The 21,408-nt window shown below is 41.0% G+C and overlaps 2 protein-coding genes across 5 annotated transcripts in view; one reads left to right on the top strand and one right to left on the bottom strand.

Annotated features, from left to right (window-relative positions):
* The window catches only part of ralgps2 (Ral GEF with PH domain and SH3 binding motif 2), a 67,795-nt gene that overhangs the window by 7,966 nt on the left and 38,421 nt on the right, over positions 1-21,408 (bottom strand). For both annotated transcript variants that reach the window (XM_005923207.3, XM_005923209.3), the window contains exon 10: positions 914-1,051. In XM_005923207.3, coding sequence (XP_005923269.1) covers positions 914-1,051 — 138 coding nt within the window. The remainder of the gene's footprint in view (positions 1-913; positions 1,052-21,408) is intronic.
* Positions 2,910-21,402, top strand: angptl1a (angiopoietin-like 1a). Of its 3 annotated transcripts, none has more exons than XM_005923206.2 (6): positions 2,910-3,244; positions 12,172-12,419; positions 12,543-13,163; positions 15,983-16,176; positions 17,295-17,565; positions 17,655-21,402. In XM_005923206.2, exons 2-6 carry the CDS (start codon positions 12,230-12,232, stop codon positions 17,840-17,842), a joined length of 1,464 nt encoding a protein of 487 aa, XP_005923268.1. In that variant the 5' UTR covers positions 2,910-3,244; positions 12,172-12,229; the 3' UTR covers positions 17,843-21,402. The 3 variants fall into 3 exon arrangements, with proteins under 3 accessions (XP_005923268.1, XP_042077275.1, XP_042077274.1); XM_042221341.1 differs by lacking the exon at positions 2,910-3,244 and adding an exon at positions 15,194-15,209 and having other exon boundaries at positions 3,877-12,419; positions 12,543-13,082; positions 15,939-16,176; XM_042221340.1 differs by lacking the exon at positions 2,910-3,244 and having other exon boundaries at positions 5,639-12,419.

The following is a 21,408-nucleotide window of genomic DNA, read 5'->3' as shown; positions in this document are numbered from 1 at the left end:
AGACATGAAATTAAAAACACATGTGTACATGTGAGCCTGTGTAACACAAGCTGCCAGCATACTTTACGTTGGCTAGAATAAGGGTCTGGAAAAAGGATAACATTAGTACTTTAAACCAAACACAGCTCCAGAGCAGCAGCCGCCTGAGTGTAGCTAGGAAATAGCTGTGTCTTAGTTTTAAGTACTTAAATGACCAACACCTATTTGAAACATCTGCATATTTTTAAAGAACATGAAAAACAACCGGTTTCCAGTAAGCTGTGGTTGTGTGCTGGAGGACTTTTAAACCCGCTTTATGTAGAATCTTCCTCGAAGGGTATTAGCCAATTTTAAGCAAATATTTGTACTAATTCAAATGACTCACTTCCTGCTCCGCTTTTAGTGAGTAACAGTTTGAATAAAGCCTTATGGTGGGATTTTTGGTGCTGCAAATGTGCCGGTCCACATACGAGTTTCTGGTTGGACAGGGTTTTCACCTATCCCAGACACGCTCGGGGATGGGAATTCAGACTGCGTGTCGCTTAAAGTTGATGACGTAAGCGTGTGCCGAATGTTAATTGGTTGAAAAGAGGGCTGGAGAGAGGGAACAATCAGTTTCGCTTCAGCTCTTCGTACGTTATAACTTTTGTGCTTTCTGCGGCTGGCTGATGGACCAACAACAGCACAAGCAAGAGTGGCATGTACCAGACACTTTGTACACTGCCTCCATCTGACAACAGTGCCCTCTGCAGGCAGACGAACAGTCACTGGATGGGACAAACCCTACCCATGTCGGACAAGTCTTGCTTTATTTATCCAACGCTGGTTTTTGATGCAACCACCCCAAATGTAACCACAGTGAAAAACAATCTGCAAACATACACATAAATATACATACTACACCAGCATAGGCATGTATCTGTTGAAGTCTCACCGTAGGTACAGGATCTCTGCAGGTCCGATATGATTCTGAGAATGTTATTCATCAGGTTTGATCTCTGTTCGTTCTCCAGTATGCTGCCCGTGGAGGGGTAGGCTGAATCTATATATGTCAGATCAGAAAGGTACATTCCTAAAAAGGGAGAAAAAAGCAGATAGAAAGAGATTTCTGTTAAATTAAGAGAATCAGAGCACAACTCCCTCATGCACTCATCCTTCAGTGATCCAAGAGCCCCCTGCAAGCCAAACGAGGACAGCGTCCATCTGTTGGAGGTGTTATTTTAACCCTCAGTGGAGAACACAGGGAGTTTTCCTGACCGAACGCAGAGCTCAGCTCATTAGAAAGCAAACATGTAGACACAAACAAGGCTGGACACTGCAACAGAGCCAGATTTCCTTGGGTGCATGATGCAAGTGTCATGCAGCTGTGGGGTTCTTGGAGTCACATTCAGCTGGTAATTGCACACTGCTTGTTTGATATGGCAAAAACAGACAGGAATAAAAACCCTGCAAAACCTAATTTGCATATACTTTGCTCAAGCTTCAAAAAGACTTTTTCCCTCTGATTTTTTTTTTCCCCAGTGGATCTGAACAAGTGCTCCGAGTAGATCTTCTCTTTAGCCTTTCCAAATCATGGCCATCTCTCTCCCCCCAAACTCTCAGTGCCTATTTCTGGCTGAGATTCTTACTCTCATTAAATAAATATTAACATTAAAAGACAAACCCAGAAGCAGCTTGCCATCAATCTGAAGAGAGTTATTAACAAGTTGAACTGATGGTGCGCATTTCCTTACAGTCCCCTCTTCTTTTCATTTTTCTTGCAGAATGTTTTTTTTTTTTGGACACGCCAGGGTCGAGATTGGGTGCAGATGTAAGAAAACTTATCACACAGCAGACTACATGACACCCACAACCCTCCCCTCCATGGAAAATGGTGTAATACACATAGCACTGCTGACAGAGAGCCTAAACACACAACGGCAGGAGGAGATCCAACAGATAAAGGAGGTCACACTTTGTTTTTGGGATAACACACACACACAGCTGATTAGAATTAGAGGGAAAGGGTGAGAACAGAAGAAAAAGTTTACAAGTGCTTTTCAACTCAGCAGTGAGTTGGGGAGAAGAGGAGGAAGAGAGAAATCCTAAAGGCTTAACCGCTATAGCTTCTTGTCTGAGAGTATGTCAGGGATAACGGCGGTTAGTCATGCACAAATCCATACTGGAACACGCAGACAGAAGCATGAGTAGAGAAGCTGTGGTTTGCATACACAGGCACTTTGCATATGTTTACTTGCAGCAAAACTTGTACGAGATGGAAATAAATAAATAATCATGGCAAGAAGGCAGAAATTCGATCACAAATCAGGGAGAAAATTCTTCCAAAATGGTTAAGTAAGATCTTTTAAACATTACAGCTTAAACATGTATGAATAACACATTCAAGTAAATCACAATGGTGACAAAAAGCAAGTTAAGTCCAAATAAACTTAGAGTAAACCTGGAGTGACCATTTTGCACCAGTAGTGCCACGAATCATTTCTATCTGCCTGCTTTGGTCTCCGACTCTCACATCCAGCTGTTCTCTACAGGAAGAAGCTCCGAAACCCCAGCAGCATTACAATCAGCTTTTCTCGTTGCTACAGGGAAAAGCAAAAGGAGGGGAACTTCAAGTTGTAATTAAGGATGAAGAGGTCAAAGCAGTCCTGGACTCAGCAAAACACCTGAATTCAAACAGGCCTTGTCTCTTTGCTCCCTTATACAAAAACCACACAGGTCATTGTTAAGGATGGGACATTTAATCAGCAGCTCTGCCATTTTCTTTTTCAGTCTTTTCTTTTCTTTATCACTTATGACATCAGAGGTAGGCTGGGCGACTAAAAAATAAATAAATAAAATAAAGGAGGGAGGGGAGAAAAAAAAAAAAGCAATCTTCAACACCCACACCCTCATCCCCCTTCTCCTCCCTTCTCTTCCTTCTTCCCCTCCCTCTTCTAGTCTCCCCCATGCTTTGTGAAAAACTCAAGGCATCAGTGGTGAGAGCTCAGTCTGTTGAAGTGGCCGGCTTTTGAACCATACCCCAGTCTGAGCACCAGGAAAGTTCACAGGGAGCTTCGGGAAGTAGGGCCTTGACTAAAGCCTTGCATTGTGATTTATTGCTACAGAACAGGAGGAGTGAGTAGAGGAGAGAACCTCTGAAGACTTGGACAAAGAGAGAGACAGAGACATGAGTCCTGCGCACTGCAGCCCGGTGAAGACAGAATATAATATACACGTGACACCATAACTGCAGGAAAACATCCATCTCACTACTGGTAACAAAAAGGTAAACGCTGCTCGAGTTTTATTCTGTTTTCAATTTTGATTTTGGAATCAGTGAGTGTGTGTGTCTGTCAGCAAGATGGTGTTTTGTGTGTGTCTGGGCAGCTGTGAGAGCTCTGGCTGAGAGGTTGGAGAGGTTAGGACGTTTCGTGACTGGAGGTTACATCTGCAGACAGAAACATTTAGCAACGCTTCTTTGGCTATCCCCTGGAGTCTGACTGAGAAATACCGTGTACAGCATACTGAGAAGTGTATCGTGTATACATTTAACATATGTAATGTATATGAGGCCAACAAAGAAATCTGGAGAATTTATGATCCTAGTTGTATTAAGGAAGGGCAAAAACAACTGAATTCATAAAGTACAACTATTTCTGGTGTGCAGGACCATGATTTACATCAGTTATGTAAAATGATTTTAAAAAATATACAGTCAATGAGTTGTTTCATCTAGATGCGAGAATGGAGAAACATCCAAGATCTTAAACTTGCTCTGAAAATGACATTAAACCTTACCTGAGGAGAAAGAAAAAGCCAGAGAGAAGACCAAAAAAAAAAAAAAAAAAAAAAAAAAAAAACACCAGGGGAAATTCCAGCAAAACATTTGAGGGAGAGTGATCAGCTCAGATGGAGAGAGCTGATCACTCAGCTCTCTCCTAGGCCTGTTTATTTTTTCTTGGCTTTTGGTTTCCTAATACAGTCTGAACCTGGCTGCTAACAGGGGTACAGGGATGTAGCCGAGTTAACCTGGTGGAAATCGGGGTTAGGCCAATAAGTTCCATCTGTACATTCAGACGTGGTGACATCTCATCTCACCTCACAGCCCCTTTTGGAAGGCTTAAAAGTGAGCAGATTGTTTCTATGACAGTTTATAAGCTCCCCGTTCAGGGTCGTGTTAAGGGAAAAGATAAAAATGCAGCGTAAGCCAACCTTAACCACATCCTCTATCAAATACACCCCATGGACATAAGACACTTCAGTCCCAACCTTGTCATGATGGCAAAAGCTTTGAACACTAATAACATCAATATGGTGCTCTTCCATATCAGCAACTCACAATTATCTTCAAATGTTTTTGCTTACGTCCTGGTCTGTTGGTGGTATCTGTGGAAACATTCTGCTCGCTACAAAGCCACATCTGTGAATGCTGTAAAGGTCCGTGAGAGACACGCAGACCTTCAAAAAGCCAGTGTTTGAAGTAAAAGGCAAAATGAGCGATGGCGAAAAGGAAAGAAAACACTGCACGAGCATGCTCATTTTTCCGCTTAGAGTAATAAATCATAATATCGATACCTCTAATAATTCAGGCTGGAAAAATAAGTGGGAGAAAAAAAAAAAGATAAAAAAAAAGATAAAGGGGAGGCAGGAACAGCTGTCTGAGAAATATCCAGAACATTCCGTGCTGAAGCACCAGCATTCGGCTCTACCTGAACCGTGACTGCACGAAGGACAGGCTTTAAAAACGGGTCATTACTTACAATCCACGCATAAACTAACCATACTCATAGCCTTCACCTTAAGAGTTTTAAATCACAGCAGAACATCTGTTTGATGTCTTTTCTATTTAAAGTTTGCAAAAGTCCCATGACAAGCCAGTCAGGCAGTGCGTGGCCCATCAGAGTCAGTTACCTGCAGCCCTCCCCACCAGTCCCTTCATAGACTATGCTGTAACTCAGCACGGGACTCATAACTCACCCAGCCAGCACCAACAAACAGCTGCGGTTTTTGGGCAGCAGGCATGCATCCAACCGTATCTTGCATTTTTAACCCGTGTCAATGCTAGTCTCAACTGATTTTATCTGCAAAACGCAGCCAATTAGAGAAGCGGACAAAGATAACATCCTGGATAAAGTCTTATCCAAAAACACTGCTCCTGCACTACTGTGTGCACATGTTAAACCCAACCACAGAACAACAACTCTGACACATTACATATCTCTTAAAACTCAAACCGACATTATGAGCCACACAAACTTTTAGACTTTATAAAGACATACAAAAACTAGTGGAGGATAAAGGATAGTCACAGGAAAGTTTGTTTGAACTGTGAAGCTCATTAATGAGAGCTTGGACACAGCTGAACAGACTGGTCACCGTAGGGAGGAAGAGGTCAGCCAGGAGGTCAGGGTAAATAGACGGGTGAAGTGGAGGCATGCAACTAAGTAGAGCCAGTGGACAACAAGCGTGTAATGCAGTGTGCAAATTTATGTGTTCTTCCTTGTTGATTTAGCTAATAGAAAGCATGTGAAGTCTGAGGTTTGAGTTTAAGGCTAGGTGTGACTCAGAAGAGAAATAAAAACCAAGGAAAAGTATGCACGAGTGGCCAAAGAATGTACTAAATCAGAAATTTTAAACCATCCAGCCAAACAAACATTCATATAAATTCTTTTTTTTTTTTTTTTAAAAATATTTTCCCCCCTCCTTGCTCTCCTGGATCGCCTGACCTTCCTGAAAGTAATTTTTGCTGCACAAAACCTGAAGCAGCAATCCAGATATTCATTTATTTATCAGTTATCAACCAAAGAGCACGCCGAGGTGAAGCTACAGCTAATCTATCAACCTAGCTAGGTTAATTTTAAATTAATTTTCACCAAGAAACTGGGACTGTTGTGGAGGGTTACATCAATAAACATATAAAAGACACAAAATTAATACCAACCTATCGGTGGAGCACACACAGAACAGTCCCAGTTTCTCACGTGACCCATTGAGAAGACAAATTAGCCACGTCTGACTGAGAAAATACACTATACAAAGGAAGATGCAAGTTTATGGTGTCATCAGTTGGTTTTTTTCATGCACAAGAATGAATAATGCCAAAGATGTGTGTGTGCGTCGTCTATTCTATAGCAGGGGAAGCAAGAGGAAGAGTGTCATGTAATAATGACAGTGTTGGAAATCTCAGTCATTACATTAAGCACAGCACAGACAAAAGGATGACCCTGAGTTTCTGTGCATTTAAGTGCATGTTATGAACGCAGAGTAAGACGGGGAACCCGCTTTGCACAAAGACCAATTGATTTCAGGGCGGATGAGTGGGTGGGGGCAAAGTAGAGGAAGGGTGGGACTGTACCCTAATCTACAAATAGACCTCTGACCCCAACAACAGTCTCGCCCCACATGTTTATAGAGTTTCCCCTACAGAAGAAGGAAAACAGATGGGGGGCCCGTAGGGCCTCAGGTAGCATCATCAAGGACGACAGTTTAGTAGCTAGAAAAGCAGGAGGTTGAAATAACTTGTTAGTAAGGGTTGGTTTTATTAAAAATACAGGCCACCATCAACTTAATATTCAAGTTATGTTTAGTGGATTGCCTTAAGTTCCAGTAAAAACCTCCAGTATCCGTTTGTGGCTCAGGTTTTCTAATAAAAAGAAAATCCTACTGTAATTCTTTGCATCTGCCCTCATTTCCCTTTTAGTTTTACACCATGAACTGATATAAAACATTCCCATTACTTACTGTACCGCAATGTAATTTGTATTCCATTTTAGAAGCGGCATTTAAAGTTTCTTCAGTTTTGATGAGGCTTTTACGAGTTTTCTGTGTTTTTAGCACTCCTGTGTGAATGCTGGTTTTTTTTTGGTTTGTTTTTCTTCTCATTAACTGCTTCATAATGTCAGCGCTTTTACTACATCCCCGCTCATGCCGAGTTATCCTCCCAAAGCCATTTATTTACTCACATTTTCATTCTATCCTTCATCAAAAGCAAGTTAGATCGTTTCTTTGTTGGCCGTTCTGCGTACACTTCTGTAACCTATTGTTTCAGCAAGCGGAGGAAAAGTTTGACTTTGAGTTACTCATGTAACTCAACTCTGTCTGAGGTCATGAACAGAAAAAAGCTGCTGCTGTTGTTGTTGCCGTTTCCACGTTGTTCCTTGAATGAGAATAAACCTCTTTCCTTCACTCATCCCTATTTTGTTTTCACGTTCCCTTCTTTTTGTAACCAGTGATGAGGTGTTTGGAGGTATTTTGGACTTATTGTGGGAAAGTCTGAGGACCAGATGAGGGAGTGGAAGCAGAGGATTTTGGAGGCTGGGAAAAAACATTGACTTTGAAAATATAAATAAATTCTATCCAAGTCATTCTCTCCCACTGGCTGGACTGCAATCCATCAAGTGAGAGACTGACACATTAGAAACCCACCGTGGGCGCTGAAACAAACATGCTGCAGACTGATATTATACATATGTACAGGAGGTTACAAACTGAAGCAAAAACAAATCTAAAGTTTCTCATTAAGGTATTAAGCTCCCATGTGCCACCAACACAGCTTTAAAGGCACCACAGATTTTATTCTCCAACTCTATGAAACATTAAATGAGGGATAAACATCATTATCTTCATAGTTATCCCCTTGTATAGACTTTTAATATCGCTGCGTAACACGTTGGCCTCTAAGGCCACAGCATGGTTTACATCAATCTTATACTCATACTTACATACATACTTTGGTGCTCTAAGGAAACAAGTAAACCCAAACATCTCCTCACTGCAAGGTTCAAGCACTTAGGCCTATACTTTTCTCCTGGTTTATGGAACATGTACTTCTCCACTAGCTGAGACTACAGTTAAACTACTTATGTAACCACTTGAGCAGACATCTGGATCAGGTCCGCCATCTTCACATGAAATCACAATCAACTGGCTCTTCTCAGAATTTCTGGACATAATATAGAGCAAGACTGTGTGTAAACAGCCTAACAAACAGCACACTTGTAATTACACATCTAAGTTTCTCCACGCAGTTGTTCAGATCTTTCTTTTAATTTATCACTTGTCTGTTTGGCATTCCTTCTAAAGTACACACTTCATTCACCTGTAACCAGACACCTACAGGTGTATGACAATCTCCATGCAGGCAGTTTATAGTAAATATTTGTAATAGTTTTCTTTAGGTGACAAATGAATATATGTTTTTTGCAATTATGCACAGTGAAACCCAAGGTTATAAGAGTGCCTGCCATATGGCCATCTCTGTGAAGTCAGCCTCAACAATCATTATGCTGTCTATCCGAATATTACAAGCTAATTTTTCCCTGCCAGGAGTAAAGTAAACAGATGTCTTACTTAATGACTTCTCTGGTCATTTCCTCTCTTACAACAATGATAATATAATTATAACATCAGCCTCTACACGAACAATCTAAAGGTAGACGAAAGCCAGTTTCTCTCCAGAGGAAACTGGCTGTCATTGTGCAGTCATTGTAAATATAGTACGCCAAGACCCATTTAAAAAAATGCAGTTAATTCAGCATGGCGCCAATTCTCATTTTGTAATTCGTAATTTTGTTTTTGTATAGTTTTTGTTTTTTCATATGTGGGCAAGTGCGGTGAACCCCTTTATGTTTTTTTAAATCATTTACAAAATGACTAAAAAACAAAACAAAATATAGTGCAACTACAGCTGAAGTGCAGAATTTGCATTTATAATAGTGTAATGGTTCATACAGTGGAATGACTGTGGATTGAAAATAAATTAACCCACAGCACAGACAGGGGCATACAAAAAGAGACATGCCGACAGGGGAGTGAGATACTGTAAGATAGATAAGGAAGTGCATACCCTGCATGACAGAGGTGCATGAGATCATACTACTGCCAAAAAGATGGAGGAAAAAAGAAAAGGCATGCAGAGGTGACCGTTTGTCAGTCCTTCACTGGTTTCAAATGGACTACACAATTTTTTTGCTAGTAAGGCAGCACCAACAAAAAAATAAATCCTATTCATATTAAAGTAGAAAATTGGTTTAAATGTTTCTTATTTGGTATACTACTTACAGTCTAATTCTCCCATGTGCTTTTAGTTAACTGTAACTGAAAAGGGTGGAAGGAGCACTAAACAGAGGGAGCAAAGAGGAAGAAAAGCAATGAAAAAAAAGGGGGAAAGTTGAGAGGATGGGGCTTTCACATTGAAAGAAAGCGCCAGAGAATTCTGTTAAGAATAAAAAGGAATGAGAGTAGTTTATGTATGAGAGGATTTGCCTCAAGTTACGTTCACGATGACTGACCTGAAAGGCAAAGACGGGCCATGACCCATTTTCTACCACCATTACTTTCTTCCATCTTTAACCTCCCTACTGTTTCTCAACCACCTGACAATACATTCTAAGTGAAATAATACTTGCAGCCTATAACTTGCACATCAAGTTTGTGACCTTAAGCTAACTTGGTACTACACATTCTTGCTTCCTGACTCCAAAAACACAATGTTAATGTCCTGATGGCTGCATCCATCTTTTATACACAATGCAGAGCCTGAGGAGAAATCAACGAGTGTGAACTCATGCATATATGGACAGATGTGTACTACTGCACAAGTATAAAAAGATACGTTACCAGATGTTCTTTAAACACAGGTGAGCTTTGTGTTTTTCTTTTAACAACACTTACAGGCCTGAACCAATTTAGATGGTTTTTTTCCCTCTTACTCAAAAGGGCACTCTGCTTGTTCTGGTGAAACACTGTCAATGTTGTACCTTTACAACACACTACTGACCTCTCAGCATCTCCTGGAATGTCTTTGATATGCTACGTTTCCATGAAAAGATACTAGGCCCCTCATACTCAGAACCACCACACAGAAGGAAATAAAATGAAGGTAGGAGCTGAGAGAGCGAAGGGATAGAAGAAAGGGACTGTAGGTAGGTGCTAAGGCAGGCAATAACTGATAGATGAGCTGTGATGTTACAGTTCTGTTCATGCCTCGTACGCTTTATGAATATGAAGACTTTCTGGAACTGATAAGTTTAAAAAGTCAGCCACAGTTTAGGAGAGAAGACACTTGAAGACTGATAGTGCTGATGCTGCTGGTAAAGTCATTAGCAGCTCTCACCAAGGTCAGCAAGGATACAGTACCTGGTTACGCTGTCAGACACACAAGCTGCTGGAAAAACATACAACCATGAAAATGAATAACATCTCTGAGTAGTCATGCACACAGAGTATTCAATCATACAGACAGACACACAAACTTAAACATACCATTAAAAAGGTACACACGCACGCATACACCCTGCAGATCTAGAGTACTAACTGTAATTCTGCCCCCTTTCAACATTGTTCCAAGTGACATAATTGCCAGAATTCCTGAAGAACCACAATGGCGTCATATGGGAGACACACAGCGCCTGAGTTTCAGGGTGGAGGGTAGGCCATAATGATGTGGCATAGAGAAAAGACTGACTGTGAAGAGTGATGGAGGGGATTAGGAGGGATAGAAAGTCTTGGCCTTGCATAGGACCAGGTCGGGTGTTAAATTGAGCAGTACATGAGACTGTGAGAGCGCTTTTTGTGTTTGTATGCTGATGAGAAACAGAACAAAAAAAATCACAAGGGGAAACAGCTTTGCACATATTTTTGATTGATTTCTGACTTAATCTCACATCCATTAGTGACTGTCCTGCATGCATGTTTGGAAAATATAATTTAAATAAAATATAAATAGTACCTCTTACCCAACACCTGTGCTGGCATGTTTAACTGTGTCAAGGAAACTGCATTAGGGTCAATTTGTGGTTGGTGTGTTTCAGGTGAGGCCAGTGCAAGTAGCCAACCTAGTTACAAAGGACAGTAACATTATATCTAAGCTGTGGAAGTAGCAAGTCAGAAGCCAGGTATTTATATTTTAATGTCATGGTGGAACAACGTGGACTAGACTTTATATCTAAAAAAAAAAACAAAAACAAAAAAAAAACAACAACAACTATACAGCCAAGTGGCACTGAATTTCCTACTGAGGTGCATGGCCACAACATTTTACACCCTCTTAAGGCTGGAGTACTCCCTCTATTGTATGCAAAAGGTTTTTACGCTATGCTAAAAAATGCCAGAAGCTTAGTGAGGTGCTTTTTAGCAGCCTGTGCTGCATGCTAACCACCGTTTCCTGTTGCGCTAAGAACTGAAAAATGCTCAGCTACGGGTAAAATCTGTCTCATTACTGTCACTTGAAAATCACACTGGAGGACAGGTGAGACAAATACGGTAACGATACGATAACAATGGAGCAGATTATACCGCTCTGTTCTCAAACGACCCATGTCTGTAGCAGATGACATCTCCAGCATGGCACATTATTGTTAAAAAGCTTGTTGATACATTTAGCTTGATGTGGGTCTGCCATGTAAGCATCGATCAGCAAGAATCAGGTAACTGTAACACATTAGGTTGCCATTTTGTGTCATATCAATAAAAGTGTATCTGTTGTGGGGGAAAAGAAGCTAAGAAGAGACTGTGCTTTGCAAGTCCCAACTTAAAAATAAATGAAGTTGCCATCCATTTTCTGCTGCTTCCAGTATCTACAGTACAATCCAGAAACTGGAAGTTGATTCCTGTGGTCAACTTGCTGAGAAGTACCATAATTTCTAAAAAGGGTTTCTGATTCCTACAGTTGGGGGAAAATAACAAAACAAAAAAAAAAAAACAACTTTAAGTAGGATCTTATAGAAGCCGGGAGGATGGGAGTTTGCCAAGTCTCTGTCCTAGACTAAAGAAGATAAACTAAATTCAAGGGCAGGATGAAGATAAAGATAAATCAGCAACAGTTAGATATCATACCTCCTTAATAGGGGGAAACCAAGAGAACCTCTGAATAATGGGGTGTCTGTCAGCAGGGGAACTAACTAAGACAGAAAGCAGACGTAAGCCAGTTGGCTGGACAGAAAATGTGTTCTCTCTTTGACTATTTCCACACAAATAACAGTCTGTGGGAGCAGTACGTGACAAATTCTCAACTGGATACTTTCCTAAACAATTAGATTGTCTGCTGATATCTTTTTTTAAGAAAGAAAAAAAAAAAAGCTTCAAATACTATTTCATCAAAATACTATATCCCTCTGCTCTGGAAAAGCAAACAATTAACAGTCCTGGTGTTTTATTCATTGTACACAAAGAAAAAGCTGTTTCCTTAACTCCTAAGGTCGTGTGTTCTTTCAGGGAGGCCTGGAGGGAGTACCAGCAGCTGCCCATCTATCCATTCAGTCAGCCAGCAGCAATGCAAGGGCTGATGTGGCGTCTGTGCGCCTTGCTCTGCCTCTCCCTCTGGCAGGAAAGTTACTGCAGGAGCTCCAGGGAAGCCCGGAGGACCAAAGAGCCTTCTCTCCACAGGAGTAAAAGAGCTCCTCTGGATCCTGATGCCAAAAAATGCTCTTATACCTTCCTTGTACCTGAGCAGAGAATCACAGGTAGAAAAGATGCTATTTTTCGAAAAGTACCCTTAGTACAATATGGTTGAACTAGTCTCTCTTTTGCTTCCCATTACATCAAAACAGCTTCTTATTAATCTCTTAAATCATATCTGTCATCAGGTCCAATCTGTGCCAGCACCACAGGCCCAGAGCCAGACAAGGAAAGAGTGACCCGTATGGAGATTGCAGATGTGCGGGATGTGCTCAACAAACAGCGCCGTGAGATTGAGACGCTGCAGCTGGTGGTAGATGTGGATGGTAACTTGGTGAATGAGATGAAGCTGCTGCGGAAAGAGAGCAGGAACATGAACTCCAGGGTGACCCAACTATATATGCAGCTGCTACATGAGATCATCAGGAAGAGAGACAACTCCTTGGAGCTCGCCCAGCTGGAGAACCGTGTCCTCAATGTGACCTCAGAGATGATGCGACTGGCTTCAAGGTATAGGGAGCTAGAGGCCCGTTTTGCCACAATGGCCGGAGTGGTCAACAACCAGTCCATTCTCATATCTGTACTGGAGGAGCAGTGTATGAGGACGCTGGGACGCAGTGAGCTGCCTGCAGTTCCCCCTCTGGTGCAGGTGGTACCGCAGAATATACCAGTCAACAACCGTTTCACCAATGAGATACAGAGGGACAATAACAACAGGGAGTTCTCCCGTGGACCACGCATCAACCCACCTACAATAAGCCCTTTTGGGATTGACCCTCCACCACCGCAAGGAACGCTTACCTCTGATGGCAAGTACAAATTTAAAATAGCAGGCAAAGACTGAGGACTGTAAAACAGTCAGGAATCTAATGACTTTTAGTAGGCTGACGCTGAGCAAAAGTAAGATGTCTTAAGTAACTGTCAGAAACTGTGCTAATTGTACACACAACTACTAAAGTATAATTAGCTAGGGATCGCAATTCAAAACCTAATTTCTCGCAACAGTTGGTACTGTTGAGGCACAGTTGGCTCATGCTTGGCATGCTACAGAGGCAGTGAAATCATACATTCCTATGATCCCACTTGGCTGCTTGTATTGGCAGCATGATACCGAGCATATGCACTAAATTAGTGGGATGGGGATTAGGCCTCTTTTAACAGCATTAAGAAGACTTGGTAAAATGGGAAAAGATATATCTTCAATTGGATAAGTAAAGGGGCAGGGTATAGTTAAAGTACCCATCCACTGGATTTGCCCAACAAGTCTGAGAACCCTGCACTAAAATAACTAATCAGTTAAAATCCTCTAAATAGACAATGCTCCTTTGTTCTTTTCTTCCAAAAAAAAGTTGACCATCCTGACATCTGAGAAAGATAATCGCCAATGTGAAACTAATTTGCAAGGTAGACTGCTACTTGGAAACGGCTCCTAAAACTTGGTCCGGGCGCTTGTATTTTGACTGGCGATTAAAGTATGGGGAAGAATGTTGAAAGGGGTTATACAAGCCCTTAAACGGTGAAACAGACAAAGGGGAAAGCAAAACAAAGCCTGTCTGAAAAAATGATGGGTCAGAACCAGACAAATTTAAGGGCCAAAATAAATGTATTTTTGACAGGGTCACAGTTTAACTACATTATCGTCATCATCATATCATCAAGTTTAAACCAATACATTTCACAGCTTATTTGTAAATTACCCTTTACTTTCAGTCATTTGGTATGCATGTCTATGGCGAATTATAAGGTAGGTATGTGTATATATATATGGAGCCTGAACATCCTCGGCTGGGCAAACTATATGAAAGCACCCAAAATTCACCTTAAAAAAAAAAAAAAAAAAAAAAAAGGTATCAGAATGAGAAAAAACCCCCAAAACAAACAAACAAAAAAACAAAAAACACCACATTTTTATATCAGGAAATATTTGAGAAAACATGCACCAATGCCATAAAACTGCATCTATGATATGGCAAAGCATCACCTATTCTGGGCTTTACATATGGCAGAGTTAAATAATGACATAAAATTCAGATGTACACTATTTTGGAAATAATTAAGTCAGTTTTTCTGTTTATGATCATTCGGGCGGCATAGTTAGACCTTAGCATTATGATATTTTTGCTTTGTTTAAAAGGCATCAGCTTACAGTCACTGTCCTGTCATTGCAAAAAAAGAAAGAAAAAATTTAAGTCTATACAAGAGTTAATGCCTATACAGTCATTTTAAATGTGCGTTAATCACAAGTGTCTGGTTTCTCATGAAAGCCCACATCAATCAGTGAAACACTGTTCTTCTTAAATCACAGACCTGTCGCCACCTCCACTGACATTCAAATAATGACATGCTTCTTTTAAGCTCAAAGAGCAGAGGAGCATATTTTAAAAGCCTCCACGCAGAAAAAAAATCTCCAAAGAAACACAAAGGTAGAAGACGGCATGAGGTGAGGAAGTGCTCGTGGGAGGTAAAATTGCAGAGACTGAACTTGTAAATGACAAGAAGACCGCGTATCCTTTTAACTACCTCTAGCTATGTGGAGTTCCTCATCTGCCTTACCAAGCTGTAACTGTCTGATTAGTTATCAGCCGATTAAAGTGTATTTGAACTGACAGACATACTACAAACAACATTCTGACCATATCCTTACTGACCTTATCCATCAGCTGCTGTTTTCACTCGATTAGTGGTGCTCCTTCATGATCGAGATAAAAAGTTATAATAGGAAGATTTAATTTTGTTTTTTTCTATGGAGTTTTTATGGATGAGTTTTTGCAGCAGATAGGATAGATCTGAAACAAGGAGGGAAAAGTGTAAAACAGAAAGCCACCACAGGTCCTAGCAGCCCCTCTTCCATGTAGGTTTATACAAGTATAAATACGCACCGCTTCGCCACAGTTTGGTCTAGCTGAACCAACTACTATGTATTATACTGGGTACCTATGTGCTTTCAGAGAGTCTACCACAGGCCTCTAGACTAGACAGACAGACAGACCCAGCTTGTGTTGATACTGGTTTAATAAATATTCACAGAGAGAAAGAAGAAATGTGGCCGGTTTAGATTCAGCTGCTTCAGCTCAGCTCTGGTGCAGCGCCACCTCATAGCTTTGACTGAAGGTGGAATCTAGGTGAATATTAAATAACAGCTTTGGTGTGCAGATGAAAGCTTATGTTACTTCAGACTGTGGGATGTTTGGGTGGTCTGAGCAAAGATGTTAATTCCCAGCTTTGTCTTCCCTTTTAATCTAGTTTATAATGACTTCTGTATGTTAACTACAAAGAGTGACATTTAAATCAGGACATAGTCAAGTCTGATTATTCAGAAGTTTCCAACTGTGTGCAAGTCAGATAATTTGTGTTGTTTAATAATTAAATAAAGAAAAATCAAGATTCTGCAAGTTAGTCAAAGATATGGTAATACATGGCTTTTTAGTGCAAGTTACGGCTCATCTTAGTATCATGCGTACCCTTGTCCTCAAAATTATCACCTATTAAAATCACCACTTGGATTTCTCAATATTAACAATATAATTTATATGCAGATTAAAATATCACAAATGAGTGTTCATCAATATTAATGTTCAAATAAGAACCGCTCATTTATCTTCCTCTTCTACATCATTTACAACACCAGGTCCCTTCAATGACTGCTACCAGGTGCGAAAGGCAGGCTACACCACCAGTGGTATGTACCTTCTTAAGGCAAACGGCAGTGACCGACTGATCCAAGCCTGGTGCGAGCATGGCCTCGACAATGGAGGATGGACAGTTATGCAAAGGAGGAAAGATGGCTCTGTTAACTTCTTCCGTAACTGGGAGAACTACAAGGTAAGTTTACGGAAAAGGAGTTTAATGAAGTAACAGCAGGTCTGACAGGACATGTGATAAGAATTTGGCATTTCAAGGACACAAATGTACAATAACAGTAGGTTTAGGGCCACTAGCCAAGAATATGTAGCTTACCCTGCAGATGATCATAAAATCTATACTGAACCTATGATTGGCTAGTTGCTTATGCCAATGGCCCAAAAATAAAGTGACAGATAAAGAGACTCTGTATCACTCTTTTCACAAGTCCCACCTTCAAGAGAGCAATGCCAACAAAATTAGTAAGTTTGTGCAGCCCACCCCTTTCCTTAGCAGCCCAGTCTCTGAGGTTCATTTTAAGGTCACTAAGCAAGCACTTGTTCAAACAGTGTAAATAGCTTAGTGGTGGATTTCCTCACACTGAAACTGCAGCCAAGAACTGAATCCAGGGACAAATGTATGCAATAAGAGAGCCCCAAGGGCTGAGAGGGAAACGCAGCTCCCCTCTCAACCCCACTGGAAATGACCCCTGTTTCTCTACTTCCCATGTCTCATCCTTATGAGATAAGATGACCTTTTTTCCTGTGTCATTTCTACCAAAATGCCTGACCTCCGTTTTCTCTGTATGTGATGAAGGCAAATTGCAGGAGTTCTCCTTGAGTCATAAAATTTGGATTCATGTATTAATACGGTCATGGTGATTGGATTAGAGACAGAAAACACTTGTGCAGTTCTCCACTTGCTGCATTCAACTCTCCATCTAAAACACTGCCAAATCATCGCTGGCTTTGCTGTTCAACAAATTTGTAGAGTGAGAAACCGCAGATCACAACCTTAACACATTATCATTTCAATGGGAAACAGATTTGATTTCAATTCACTTGATTGCAAGGAGAAAACTCATATAAACACAGCTCCCTGGCAAGAATTCATAATAACCTCACTCCATTTTAATGTTTGTGTTCTTTGGAAACGATTTGCCTTCACTGACCACAGAAGCAAAAGATCTATTCATTCACCATTTAGCTAAACCGCAGTATCCAGCTTACGTAAATTAGTGCTACACGTACAAAAGTAGTGACATTGAAATCACAAGTGAAACTGTCGTACTGTCATAATGTGGTGCCTGTCCCCTGCAGAAAGGCTTCGGTAACATAGATGGCGAACACTGGCTCGGCCTGGAAAACATCTACAATCTTACGAAACAGGGTGATTACAAGCTGATGATAGAGCTGGAAGACTGGACAGGAAAGAAGGTGTATGCCGAGTACAGCAGCTTTCATCTGGAGTCTGAGAAGGAGGGCTACCGGCTGAGGCTAGGCACCTACCAGGGCAATGCTGGTGACTCCTTTAGCAGTCACAACGGCAAACAGTTCACTACGCTCGATCGTGACAAGGACTCCTTCTCTGGTAGGGGGACATATTGGTTACATTAGTTTGAAATAATTCATGCATTACGCTGATCTTATTTTCTGAGCCTGGGTTCTTCTCTTCATTAGGTAACTGCGCCCACTTCCACAAGGGCGGCTGGTGGTACAATGCCTGCGGACAGACCAATCTGAATGGGGTGTGGTACAGCGGGGGAGTTTACCGCAGCAAGTTTCAGGATGGAATCTTCTGGGCAGACTACGGGGGCGGTTTCTACTCCCTAAAATCAGTCCGCCTCATGATGCGGCCAATTGACTAGGACAATAAACTGTGGTTCTTTCAGATGCATTTCAGTCTCCATCCTTATCGTTCTCTACCCATAAATAAATAAATCCCGTAAAGGCAGAAGCAGGAATCTCTGCCACATCTGAGGAAGAGGTAGCGACATGTTTATGGCCAACAGTCCACTCTGTGGCTAGTTAACATGAAGACTGATACCACCGCCTTCCCCAAGTAACTACTCTCCATCTATCAGTGTGGACAGTCTATGAAGTTCCCTGAGGCCTTTTAGTATGACTGTGTCCTATTTTACTCACTCTTCTTGAGATTAAGTATGTTATAAAGGGAAATTATTATTTACTACAGTGATGAGATTTCTTCTGAGCAGCTAATGGCGACTTATTGAAAGTGTTCCCCATAGGACGGGGCATTGAATAAACTGCGATGTTTAATCGTGGTAGCATGAAAATTAATGCAATCTAAAGTAGTGCTGAGAAGACCTGCCAAACAGTGAGAGGAAATAAATAGTTCACCTACTGTCTACCGTTTCTACTGGATTTCCTGGACTTCTGGGGCAACAACCGACCCCCAGCACCAAACCCACAAACCCACCGACTGAACAAGAACCTGTGCAACAATGTGCTTGTTCAATGTGCATATGGCTGAGACGGCTTTAGTATGTAAATATCTTTGGCTTTATTTGTGAAAGTTAATTTAAAAAGGTTGTGATTCTACTCAGGCCAAATGTTCACAATGTCATCACTCTGCCATTCTTTGTTATTTAACAGTGTATTTATATTTAATATAGTCATGGCATTGTTATATCTAGCCCTGTAACAATACAATTCTTTACACTTTTCTTATCCAGTGTAGAAATACATCAGTAGCACTTCAACACACATACACACACATGCGCGCAAACACACAAGACAAAACTACCTGGAGTGGATATCTAGTTGACTTTAGGATGGACAAGTTGTGACATGAGCTACCAGCCATCAGAGAGGAATTAAATTCTTTCATAAACAATAAAATGTCTCACTTTTCACTACGCTTCTTGTTTTAATAAATAGCAAGACTTTCATAAAATCATTTCCCACACGAATACACTTGCAAATGTCACTGTTTAAAATATTAGCACAGCAATTTTATTTATAAAGGATGACAGCATCGCCTAAAATAAGCCACTATGTTGGATCTGATTTAGTTGCAATCCAAGCTGTCATAGCAATGAATAAGATCAGGGAGACTTCCAAATTAAAGGAAGTGAACAGAAATTAGCTCTGACCACACACGGGGACTGCATTTACAAATTTACAGTAGGTCAGATGTGAGACAAGAATTGTCATTTATGTCCCCCTGTTTAGCCGGAGTTTTTCAGAGAACTTAATAAAGCAACATAAACTGCCATAACTAAACATCTTCTAATTTGGAGACAAGTCAACAAACTAGTATTGACCAGTCATCTTAAATTATGCCTCCACTAGACTCTTCTTTTAGAAGAACTGTAAGTCAGAGCAGACCGAAGCTTTGCGCTCTAAAGGTCCGGGGCAGATGAGGACTAGCCGTACTAGAGCCTGACACAGAGGACTGTAGGTTACAGGAATTGGTTATGAAAAGCTCCCGGCCCCAACCCCGCTGGCAGGATTTTTGATGTGAGATATTTGACACTTTTAACTTGCTGTTTTCCATTACATTAGTTATTCCAAACGCTGATGCTCGTGTCCCACAGCTACCACTACTCAGCAACAGCAAGCTGGAGTTGGAGCACCGCTGAGCTCAATTCTGGCATTCTGTAAAAATCTCTCTCCCCTAACAAGAGGCCAAAAACTGAAAATACACGCTACAGCATCGCATTAATAAAATTACACTGGGACTATCATAAATATTAACGAGCTCTTTATCAGTGACATCCTGTTCAGAGAAGTGTAGCACCAAGCTACACGAACACAAAGGATATTTTTAATCCGTTTGTGCAACCAAGCAGATCGCGGCCAACAGCTGTTGGTTCAATTGTGTAATTGAAATCGAAAACTTTATTATTTTTAGCGTTTAAAATCAGATGCAAATCAAATAGGTTTTATTTTCTTCCATGTGTACAGTACCTATGATCCTGTATTAGATATTAGATCACTTGTCGAGCAGTGTTTAGCAACACCAAAGACACTGGTGGCAAAGTTTTGCTACTGATATACTGCTTTTGCTAGACAAGGTGAAGGTGAAAGGACAGGAACTATTTTAAACTGCATGAATGGCTTTATTCCTAGAGTTAACCCATATGTTTCTATGGGCTCTTTGTCCCTACACGATTTGCTAGAGATCAAGGATGTGAGCTTAGACAGGAGGCAGCAATGTCTGCCAAACCTAATAGTAGGTCAGAGATCAGACTGTTGCGCATATACACAGTTCAGCACAAATGTGTCACTGTAGAGCCAACACATGGCTCTTTCTCCAGACCGTTTATTGCCAGTGATAGGCATCACACCCAAAAATAATGGAAATTGAGCACAGTCACAAACATGTCAAGAAGCCATTCAAATAAAGTTTAGGAAACAAAACCTTTTGGTAAGAAAACAAGCAAACAACAACAACATGGTAATTTCAGCCCTCTGTTCTAAGTTGGGACTTTAATTTACAGCAACACCCAAATTCAGCAGGTTCTGTGTTTAGACACCAGAGAGGTCAATATGCGAACATCAAGAGAAACCAAACACAAATTTATTCCTTAAGCACACCCAACACTTAGCTGGGAGTGATGCTCTGGAACAAGCACTGCGACTTTCAGTCTCCTGCTCATTCATTCCCGTTTTCTCCACCCTGGAGGAATCGGGAGAATTTACGATTAAGGGAAATGTGCAGGAGCAAGAAAGTGGCAATTTCTCTTTCTCTTGAGCGCCAGGTTGGCTCGATCCAGTCCTGAGGCAGCCAGTTAGTTGGTCACACATCCACAAGCATCATAGACAAGTTTATACTGTAAGGAAAGACCATGCAACTCCCACATATATGCCCTAGAAAACCCCACCCCGAGACAGAGCAACAAATGACGAATGACAAAAGCTTACCGAAAAGTAAGTTTCCTTTTGATTAACATATACACAATGACGACACAGTTTAGATGTGCATTTGTCTTATTGTTTTACAGACATCCATGATGGAGCAGTGTGGGAAAATGGGTCACCTAAACTTTCTTTAATGGCAAACAGACTCTTGCGCGCTGCGTATTTCCTTGTGTCTGTTTGTTTGTGCATACTTGAGTGTCCAAGTCTGAATCACACAGAGGTAGCTATGATACAAGGCTGATTGAAAGGGGGGGGGGGACTGTGGTAGGTTTAAAAAAAGTTATTTAGCCAACCTGAAGTCAAAACAAGAACAAACAGTTCAGCTATAAAACCACACACATGGCATGAACGTTTTCCTTGCAACTCGTAAGGGATTCCTGTGTGATGTCATACTGTGGAACCAGAGGGAAAAAGGAATATGAATATTCAAGGGAAGGAAAAAAACAAAACCTTTTTAACGTGTCCTAGTGATTCATGTGTTTGTTCCTGCTAAAGGGAACTTTGATGTTTCATAAGAGAGCAGAAAATTTATGCTCAACATTCACCA

Source organism: Haplochromis burtoni, unplaced genomic scaffold, assembly GCF_018398535.1.
Source record: "Haplochromis burtoni strain Fernald_Lab_line unplaced genomic scaffold, NCSU_Asbu1 Contig_65, whole genome shotgun sequence".
Taxonomy (NCBI): domain Eukaryota; kingdom Metazoa; phylum Chordata; class Actinopteri; order Cichliformes; family Cichlidae; genus Haplochromis; species Haplochromis burtoni.
This window is presented reverse-complemented; position numbering and strand designations above follow the sequence as displayed.

Coding starts and splice junctions, on each gene's coding strand:
- angptl1a (XM_005923206.2), top strand. CDS start 12,230: ATGCAAGGGCTGATGTGGCGTCTGTGCGCCTTGCTCTGCCTCTCCCTC. Junction 12,420..12,542: donor ACCTGAGCAGAGAATCACAG/GTAGAAAAGATG, acceptor ATCTGTCATCAG/GTCCAATCTGTGCCAGCACC. Junction 13,164..15,982: donor AGGAACGCTTACCTCTGATG/GCAAGTACAAAT, acceptor TTACAACACCAG/GTCCCTTCAATGACTGCTAC.